Here is a 10595-nt window from a genome sequence, read left to right on the forward strand (position 1 = left end):
GGGGGAGGCTGGCTGGGGCATCTGCACAGGGGGAGGCTGGCTGGGGCTCTCCTGCTCAGCAAGGCTGACCGTGCAGCTACTGGTCTTAACTCAGTTCCAGACATTGGTCAACACTTTGCTTCTCACACGTATCCCCCAAAGTAGGCAGAAAGCAACACCTCCCCTAATGTCTGGAGTGTTCCGGGCGCTCCTTCTCCCCTTGCAGCACACTGAGGAAACACCAGGTGCTGGCTCTGTTGCACTTCAGACTCCGATAGGAAGGAAGGTGACTCGGGATGCTTGTCTATGTATCAAAACTTTCTGAGCTGTTCACACATCTGTAATCCCAACACTTAGAAGGCTGAGGCAGGAGGATTGCTTCAAGTTTGGGACCTGCCTCAGCTATACACTGAGTTCCAGAGCAAACTAGGCCACAGAATGAGACCCTGTCACAAAGAAGGAAAACTTTTTTTTTTTTAAACAACAACAACAAAAACCCTCCACTATTCCTGCCCTCCCAGGGAAGGTGAGGGATGGGTACTGTGGATAAAGCTTGCTATCAGCGGCTCACTTCCCATCAACAGCTCTGAAGCTCTGGTGCAAGGTGCTACCTTGCAGCTAAAGCCTGACATTCTCAGTTCATGAGAAGGATCTGGATGGAACACAGTGGTCCTTGGCCCTCTTCCGCAGTGTCCCACTGGCCAGCAGACAGGTGCTGAGAGCGGACACAGGACAGAGCGAGCTCAGCACTGCAGACTTCTAGGGCTGTGCTAGGCCTGGGTTCTTTTGTAACTCTTGACTGGGGGCCTTCTGAGACGCAGCTGCCCTAGCTGCTTCTCCCTTGTGGACGCAAGAGACTCTACGAGCGGTGTCTGCGCGAATGGCATCGGATCCAGAGGTGTCCACCCCAGGGCCAGGCCCTGCCTGCTTTCCCTCATCTTGGTGAGAACTCCAGAGTTAAGGTTCTCACCTCACTCTCTCCTGTTCCACTCTAAGGCGGCCTTCTGGCTATAAGGAAAACTCAAGTTTGTGTTTATTTGCTTCTGCAGTGTTGAAGATTGAACCCAGGGACTCATAACTGGCAGGCAAGGGCTCTGCCCTTGAGCTATGTATGTCTATCCAGACTTCTAAGACAATTCTTAAGGAAAGAACAGAGTACATGATGTGGCTTGGAGATGTGCCAGGATAGCTAACTGACCAGTCATTCCCTCCAAAGCTTAGGTGAAACCACTCATTTCAATCAGCAATGTTATGATCAGGGGTCTTCAAAAGCATCAATATAATTCTCAGTCATTTCAGAGACAAATGAATTTAGAACAGACTCTATACTGGAAACACCGGTAAGCCAGGCGGGGAAGAGGGAAAGGACCACACCCAGGAAGCCACGTGCAGAAAGCGTCCCAGGCCTGAACAGCAGTCGCACAGGGGAATTACAGTGTGAAAGATTTACCTGTCTGTCATGTTGAGTTTAGAGATTACATCAGCCTGTAAAATAAAACACACAAACACACAGACACACACAAAAAGATTCCCTGGAGGAGAGCCAGGAAGATTAAAATGTCCATCAGCGCTTTCTTATCAACTAATAAGGACGTCATCTCCAATCCCCACTGAAAATAAGGAACCCCCAATGGCTGCTGTGAGCATGTGTGGGCAGCTAGCCCTGAGTGTGCCCACTCTGTTCCTCTTCCAGTCTGGCAGCTATGGTTCTCTGCTCTAAAGGTGACTCCCTTAGCCCTGAAGAAACAAGGTGAAGCCAAGCATCTAGGAAAGCTCCAGGACAGACTTGTCCCTGGCTGTGGAGTCAGCTGTGGAGGTAATAGAGTCTGCAAGAGTGGGCAGTGGATACTAGGAGGAAGAGCAGCTGTGTCCATGGCAACAGCAACCTATCGCTGTCCGCATGTTCTTAGCCCTGGGGTGGCTACGGTTTCTAAAGACAGCAGGAAATGGGTGGTGCACAGCAGCACGGAGGTGCACAGCATACACCATGGAGGTCTGAGTAACACCTTCCAGGGATTCATTCCAGTTGAAGTATGCTGATGTGAAGCCCACAGCCCAGAGCATTGGCTACTGCCTCAGAAAAGGGCTAACAGCGGCAGGAGCACCACAGGAGCTGAGCGACAGATTCATGGCCAGCTCTGGTTTAATGCACATCTTCATTCAAGACCGATTTCAGCCTGCTACAGTTTCCTGAGAACACACCTGCACTCACACGACTTTAAACTGTGGTACCACATGCTACTCTGCCTCAAGGCATTCCAACTGAAGAGACCAGCTTTTAAGTAAAGTCAAGTATCTAGGGTGATTCCAGTGCCCTCAATTCCAGATACCACAGTCACATGCATGAATGGGGACTTCTTTATAGGAGGGCATACACTCCCAGGCATCTCTGGCTTGAAGGGTCCTGTCCCACCCTGCACTACCCTCCAATCCAAGTCTTCAAGGTCATCAGGGATGCTTTCTTACCTGACCCAGAAAGTAAATTCCTCCACCTACTACAAAAGCTGAGATTGCCGTTCCAAAGACAGCGAAGAGGGTGATGGAGCCGATGTTCTGAAAGAAGTTCCCCTGGGGGGAGGGGGGGAACAAGAGGCCAACTGGTAAGGCGGGAGGATGCACCAGCCCTCCTTCAACTGCGTGCGGTCTCTCCAAGACTAGACTCTCACATAGAGCCAGGGCTGTTGTCTGCCCCGCACTGCTGGCTGGAACCTCTACCACTATCTACCTGCTTTCCTGTCTCACAGGTCCCTCACCCTGGCCCAAGGCAAGAGCTAACCAAGGTAAGAGACTCAACTGTCCCCAGCCCCTTTCTTTCTACTGTCTACTGCTCCCAGAATGACCTCTGCAAAAGCTCCACCTGATGGTGCTGTCCCTGCCTTGATTCCCACTTGCAGTAGAGATGTGAGAGAGCCCCACTCCCTAGCTGAACTTGGGAAGGCCTGTGCCTTCGTATGGCAGCATGTAGACTTGTTGCCTGGGCCCTAGCTACCAGCATGCATCCCCATCCTTCCTGTGCTTTATGCTAGCCCTCCTGCAGAGGGCTCTTCCTTGGTCTTGTCCCCAGCTAGCTCTTGGGAGGGACCTGGTTGTGCTCGCTCAATGGCGGCTGCACTCAGCCCTTGCTTATGGACAGCTGACACCGGCCTTCCCCACAAGGCTCAAGGTTCAGTAGGAACAATGGCATCTGTCATATGGGTGATGCTCAATACACAGGTTTGGAAAGAAACAACCATGGTCCATGTTTTGTCTCAGTCTAAAATCTACACTACCACAGTTTTCCACTCAATTAAAAGGTGCATTTGGAAAAGGCTACTACATTAAAAATCAGGACAATGGTCAGTGTTAGGTTCCAAGGAAGCCTGGGACAAAGGGCTGAGTGCCTTTTAACACATCAAAGCAGATGCTGGCTGCCAGGCTCTCAGAATCACAGGTAGTCCTGGTTCCTCCTGACACTTCTCACTCCAGCCTCTACCCTAAACCTCATCAGCCTCCAGCTTCCCTTCCCTGCCCTCAGTTTCTCTTTCCTGCATAACTTAGACATTTTGGTCACAGGTTCTCTGGCTCTACTCCTGGATCTCCTGGTCCACTTGCCCCTCTCTCTTGTCGATGTCTCACTCTTCCCCTCTCTCTCTCCTCTCATGGCTAGGTCTATTCTAGCCATATTCAGTCTGGACCCTTCTAGATGCCTCTGCCTGTTCTCCCCCTCATATCTACATTAAAAACTGTTTCTTTAACCATATTTAAGAATGATTATTCCTCATTTTCTTTCCGACAGAAAGTCCTTTATGCAGTATTAGCATATCAAACAGACAAGCAGAGGGCTCCGCTGGGGCACAGGGCTAAGTTGGTAGACGCTTGCCTGGCATGCATGAAGCCTTGGGTTCAAGTCCAGCACCACACACACAGGTGCTGGGACATATGCCTGCAGTCCTAGTACCTGGGAGGTGGTGGACCTGCCGGAGGATTACAAGTTTGAGATCATTCTTGGCCACACACAAAGTTCCAAGCCAGCCCGGACTATGTGAGACTCTATCTCAAAAGAACCCAAACCATGGGCTGGAGAGATGGCTCAGTGGTTAAGAGCACTGACTGCACTTCCAGAGGTCCTGAGTTCAAATCCCAGCAACCACATGGTGGCTCACAACCATCTGTAATGAGATCTGGTGCCCTCTTCTGGTGTGTCTGAAGACAGCTACAGTGTGTTCATATATAATAAATAAATAAATCTTTAAAAAAAAAAACCAAACCGTAAAAACAAGAAAATATTGGAGTCCAAGCAACACGGGACCCGGTCCTCAGCTCCACCCAGGAAGGAACTGAAGCTGCTCGGACTGTGCAGACTCCACTCAGGCAGCACTGCAGAGGCTCAACACCAAAAACTGCTCCTTGTTTCCAGGTCAAGTGTATCCTCTGGGGTGGAGCTAAGGGACAGACAACAGTTGAGGGGATGGGCTGGGGCTGGGTGTGAAGACTTTTGGGGTTTTTGTTTGTTTTTTGGTTTTATAGGCTTTTTATACCAGCACTCACGAAGCAGACACTCAGTGAGGTCCAGGCCAGCCCAGGACAAAAAATTTTTTTTTTTGTTAAAAAAAAAAAAAAAAAACCTCAAAACCCAAAAAACCAAAAAGCCACCTGCTCTGGAGCTGGCCAAACCGCCAGAGCCTTCAAAAGGCAGCGCAGAAGCTCCGACTCCTGTGCGGCTCAGCATGCCAGTGTCAGCCCTGCCCCAGGAAGCAGGAAGCAGGGCCTCCTGCTGTTAAGGGGGAGTAAACTCTTGAGGAGTGGCCACACCCCCAGTAGGCACTGCTCCAGGGAGCCTTACCTTGTGCAGTGAGTATCCTGACTCAAAGATGATAGGTGGGAGCAAGAGAAGGAAAAACATATTGGGGCGAAACATTTCTTCTTCCTGTCAAGTCAAAAGGGAGGACACTCAGGGCAGGAGTGCAGAACCCAGGACCTGTAAGTCAGTGGAGGGTGAGCTCAGGAAGCCGACGCTCAGGGCCTAGGCTGGCAGAGGCCATGCCACCTTGTGCATCTGACACACAGCACAGGACCAGCAGAGCTCAGAGGTGAAGGTTCTGGCTACTGCGGCTGGGGACCTTAGTTTGATTTCCAGAACCACAAAGTGAAGAAGAGCTGACACCTACATGTCATGTCGATGCTTCTGAGGGTGAGACTCCAGCTTCTGGAGAAAAAGCAGCAGCTGTTGTGAGGCAGGGTTGCAGCATTCCCTCCCCCTGCGCACGTGCGTGCGTGCGTGTGCGCGCACACACACACACACACACACACACACACATACACACACACACCCTACAGTCCACCAGGAGGTTTGGGCTGTGACCTAACTGGAAATAGGATTTCTGAATGTCCGGTTAAGGTCAGAGGTGAGGAGAGGACAGAAGAAGCAGATGACAAGGGCACACACCCACAGACAATGAATTTTGCTTTGTTTCACATTTTTCTTGGTACTGGGGATTGAACCCAGGGCCTTGTGCTTACTGAGCTAAGAGAACATTCTGTGAGTCAGAAAAGGACACAGAGATCCAGAGATGGTCCCATGAGAAGGTCTTATGTGCAATATGGATCCACTGCCCCACACAAGAAACTTGTGTTTTGTTTGTTTTGTTGTTGTTGTTTTTTGTCTTGCTCCTTCAAAATTGTGCTTTCTCATCGGGTATGGTGATGCATGCACACCTTTGATCTAAGCACTTGGTAGGCAGAGAAAGGAGGATCTCTGTGAGTTCAAGGCCAGCCTGATAATCAGCTAGCTCTAAGACAGCCAGGACTACAGAGACTCTAAGACAGCCAGGACTACAGAGACCCTGTCACACAACCAAACCAAACCAAACCAAACAAAACCCCCCAAATTTTGCTTTCTTAATTTTCTTTTAAAGATATGTTCCTGAGGCTGGAGCCATGTCTCAGTAGTTAAGAGTGCGTGCGCACACACACACACACACACACACACACACACACACACACAAACACACACACACACACAGAAGCACAAGTGCTGACTGTGATGAACCTACCTTCCAATTTGCCAGCTTCTTAAACTCTATAACTTTTATAACTGCTCCCATGAGAATACCTGGAAGGAAAAAGCAAACAGCAGAAACTTAGCCCAGGCTACATGGCTAGATTGCACAGTACTCTGGAGACAGGCCGGGGGCCCATCACAGCAGGCTGCCCTAGAGTTCTGCAGGCCTCTATCTGAGAACCGAGAACAGGAATTACCACGGTATGGTGTAAATCACGGCAAGTTTCCCACTTATATCTCAGGCGAACACACCTTGGCAAAATCTGAGTATGCAGGGAGAAGAAAACCTTACTTGGAGCTGCTCTGCCTGGTGTGGAGGATACCTTCCATGGCCGGTCACCCTTCCTGTACCACCCAGTTTTGATAAAAACCAACAGGAGCTGAGAAGCCAGATGGATGGATGAATCTTTTTTTTTGGGGGGGGGGGGTCCTCAAGACAGTTTCTCTGTGTAGCCCTGGCTACTCTGGAACTTGCTGGTCTCAAACTCAGAGATGCCCCTGCCTCTGCCTCCCAAGCACTAAGATTAAAGGTGTGCACCACCACTACCCAGCTCTTCTACTCATTCTTATTTCTACCACTTAAAACCATGGGTGGGGTGTGTGGGGTGTGTGTGTGTGTGTGTGTGTGTGTGTGTGTGTGTGTGTGTGTGTAGGGCATGAGGTAGCTTAGCTGGTAAAGGCACTTGATACCAAACCTGATAACCTGAATTCTAACCCATGACCCACATGCTAAAGAGACTCCAAATGTTCTTTGGGCCAGCCATGGTGGCTCATCCCTTTAATCCCAGCACTCAGGAGGCAGAGATAGGTAGATTTTTCTGAGTTCAAGGATAGCAAAGATTGACTGTTACACAAACCCTGTCTCAAAACCCCCCTGCCCAAAAAGTTGTCCTTTGACATCTATACATGCATAACTCAAGGGTACACATAGACAGTTGTTGCATGTGGTTAATAAAATACAGGTTGGGGTGAACAAAGGTCAGTTTGGAGACCCATATAAGCAGACTGTCTTCACACTACGTAGCTAAGAATAGCCTTGAACTCCTGACCTTCTCACCTCTGCTTTTATTTTTTTCCTTTTTCTCCAATGTTATCCAACTTTGTGTCCTCTCCTTTTATTTAAGAGAGAGAGAGAGAGAGAGAGAGAGAGAAATCCAGCAGCACTGGTGGTAGTACACATTTTTAATCCCAGCACTTGGGAGGCAGAGACAGGAGGATGTCTGAGTTTAAGGCCAGTCTGGTCTACAGAGTGAGTTCCAGAACAGCCAGGGCTGCACAGAGAAACCCTGTCTCGAAAAACCAAACCAAACCAAACCAAACCAAACCAAACCAAACCAAACCAAACCAAACCAAACCAAAAAAACAAAAACAAAACAAAAACCAAAACAAAAAAACAAAAAACAAAAAAACTGCAAGCCACAGTGGTGTATACTTTTAATCTCAGCACACAGGAGGTAGAGGCAGGTGTATCTGTGTGAGCTTTAGGGCCAGCCTGGCCTACATAATAAGTACCGGGACAGCCAGAGCTACATAGTGAGACCATGTCTAGAAAATACAAAACAAACAAGCAACCCAAACAAAACCAAGCCATTAAGTCCACGTCGCCCATATGTACTCTCGGATATGTGACCGTCTACCAGGAGCTATTATACCCCTTTAAAAAACCTGTCCCAGAAGCCATCAGCTATCTGGAAGAAGCAGAGACCAGCTGAGCACCTACAGGCTGAATGCACTCCAAGGTTCCTTCTGTGACTTGTCACAATGCAGGGCTTTGGTGACGTAGCTGTCTTTGAGTCATTTCTGCTCCTGTGAGTAATACCCCCAAATACAAAGATATCTAGAAATCTTGGAACAAAGAACCCTCTCAAGAGGAACAACTCAAACTGTTTGTATAGTAAGGGAAACAGCTAGGCTCTCATTCAAAGCACACGAAAGTGGAAGGGGAAATTTGTTAATGTGGATGCTGGCCCTGCTCTCAGAATACTTAGGCTCAACACAAAGAACAATGTACTCTAAGGAGTGCAGAGCACGTGAACCGAGCACTGGGAGTGGATCTAAGGAGAGGCCTGGCCTGCTTCCTTTCAGCTTTCTGTGCAGTTACTCTCAGCACAATCCAGACATTCTTGAAAGTAGCCACCTCAGTACTATGACACCATGCTCCAGGCAGAGAGGTCATTTAAAAATGTATTCTTTCATTTTATATGGGGAGGGAAGTGTGGTGGTTTGAATATGCTTGGCCCAGAGAGTGGCACTATTTGGAGGTGTGGCCTTGTTGAAGGAAATGTGCCATTGTGGGGGTGGGCTTTGAGAGCTTCCTCCTAGCTGCCTGAGGATGCCAGTCTTCTTCTGTCTGCCTTCAGATGAAGATGTAGAACTCTCAGCTCCTCCTGCACCATGCCTGCCTGGATGCTGCCATGCTCCCACCCTAATGATAATGGACTGAACCTCTGAATCTGTAAGCCAGCCCCCATTAAATGTTGTCTTTTATACGAGTTGCCTTGGTCATGGTGTCTGCTCACAGCAGGAAAACTGTAACTAAGACAAGAGGCTTCCATGTTAGTGTTAGAGCTCAGAAGACAACCCCATATGGAAGCAGGGGGATCAAACTCAGGCTGAAGGCTTGGCAGCAAGCATCTTTACCCACTGAACCATCTTGTCAGCCCTGGGCTTTAGGAAATGCAGATTGTTTTGTCTGTTCCATCATTTGAGTTCTGACCACTCCTCACATAAGAAACACTCTGGACTTCAGTACTCTCTCAGATGTGCCTTCTGCCTATGTGTACAGACACACCTTCTTTATCACCAGACAGTGACTTGGGCCACACTGGTGAAGAAATGGACCACTGGCTCTACCCCATCTTGAATCTGAGTGGCAGTGCAGGCAGCAGCCTACAGCCTGGTACCAGAGAGGACAGACAGCCTTCTCATGGCAACTGCAGCTGCAGGGCTGCTGACTAAGCAGCCTGCCTGAGAGAAGCCAGAAAGAAAGCAACAGGACCAGAAGTGATATGGTGACCAGGGCCTCGGGCCCAGAAGCCTCCATTACTTGTGGGGTTTTGGTTATGTGAGTCCACAGGGTTGCAATGTACTCCTTCTAGTTGGAGTCTGTTTAAAAGAAACCGTGGGCTTTTTTTTTCTCTTCCACCGCCAACTTGCGGGGAGGCGGAAGTTCGGGTGCATTCAAGATTCGGCGATACTCGTAATCCACCGATACTCGTAATCCACCGCCATGGCCGAGGAAGGCACAGCTGCTGGGGGTGTAATGGACATCAACACTGCTCTACAAGAGGTGCTGAAGACCGACCTCATCCACGATAGCCTAGCACGTGGCATACGCGAAGCTGCCAACGCCTTAGACAAGCGTCAAGCCCATCTCTGTGTGCTTGCATCTGACTGTGATGAGCCCATGTATGTCAAGCTGGTGGAGGCACTTTGTGCAGAGCACCCAATCAACCTGATAAAGGTTGACGACAAGAAACTAGGGGAATGGGTGGGCCTCTGTAAAATCGATCGAGAGGGGAAGCCACGGAAAGTGGTTGGTTGCAGTTGTGTAGTGGTTAAGGACTATGGCAAAGAATCTCAGGCCAAGGATGTCGTCAAGGAATACTTCAAATAAAAGAAATAAATACAATTTTGGCTCAAAAAAAAAAAAAAAAAAGAAACGAAACCGTGGCCTTCTAATGGAAGAAGTTTGGTATCGGTCTACATACTTTTAGCACAAGCTGGAGGACCTGGCACTTAAAGAGTCCCTAGGAACAGTCATTTAGTAGTCCTATAATAGGCAGCGCTGCAGCTTACTGTGGGCTGTCAGGTCAAGAAAACCACGATATAACCAGACTCTGGCCTTTCCATCTGCCCACTGGCCAAGCACAGATTCTGGCTTTTGTTTTTGAGCCATGTAAGTGAAAGATGGCTGCCCATGCTCTAGGCATCACATTCCCAACGGCAGCATCAGAAGGAGGGACGGCTAACTCCCCTTGGTTCCATCAAGAAGGAAAATGTTTTTGGAACCCTACAACCCCAGCATAGTTCCCATGAGTCCCACTGTCTCACCCCTCCCAATCAATCACAGCAAGTGCATCAAGATCATGCTAACCAAGACCAAACACTATCGAGTACCTCTTCCCCCTTGGGCCTCAGGGAATGATGCCTGATCAAAATGAGGATTCCATAGGCCAGTGGGAATATAGCTTAGTGGGAAGAGCGCTTGCCTGCCTAGCGCCTGGGAGGCCTTGGGTTCAGTCTCCAGCATTAAAAATCAAGTACAAGTTAGGGCTCTATTTCCAAGAGAAAAGGAAGAAAGGGCTTTAGCTAGGCAGCTCATGTCTGCTGAGAGCCTGAGGGCCAGTACTGAAGGCCAGTGGTGTCAGGGAGCCACACTAACCCACATGTCACTGTCTACCTGTCTGCCTGCCTATCCATCCATCCATCCATCCATCCATCCATCCATCCATCCATCCATCCATCTATCTACCTACCTACCTACACATCTATATCCACAAGTAGGTGTTGGACCCTCTGAAGTCACAAGCAGTTCTGAGACCTGATATGGATTTGGGGACTAAAACTGAGCCAT

The 10595-nt window shown here is 49.1% G+C and overlaps 1 protein-coding gene and 1 pseudogene across 3 annotated transcripts in view; one reads left to right on the top strand and one right to left on the bottom strand.

Moving 5' to 3' along the window:
- Slc9a8 (solute carrier family 9 member A8) overlaps positions 1-10595 on the bottom strand; it is a 55881-nt gene that overhangs the window by 29847 nt on the left and 15439 nt on the right. For all 3 annotated transcript variants that reach the window (XM_028769702.1, XM_028769701.1, XM_028769703.1), the window contains 4 exons: positions 6012-6070; positions 4802-4885; positions 2446-2547; positions 1430-1464 (listed from right to left, as the gene is read on the bottom strand). In XM_028769702.1, coding sequence (XP_028625535.1) covers positions 1430-1464; positions 2446-2547; positions 4802-4885; positions 6012-6070 — 280 coding nt within the window. The remainder of the gene's footprint in view (positions 1-1429; positions 1465-2445; positions 2548-4801; positions 4886-6011; positions 6071-10595) is intronic.
- On the top strand, positions 9249-9635 carry LOC114623029 (annotated as a pseudogene).

Source organism: Grammomys surdaster, unplaced genomic scaffold (genome assembly GCF_004785775.1).
Source record: "Grammomys surdaster isolate TR1022 unplaced genomic scaffold, NIH_TR_1.0 193, whole genome shotgun sequence".
In the NCBI taxonomy this organism is placed as follows: Eukaryota; Metazoa; Chordata; class Mammalia; order Rodentia; family Muridae; genus Grammomys; species Grammomys surdaster.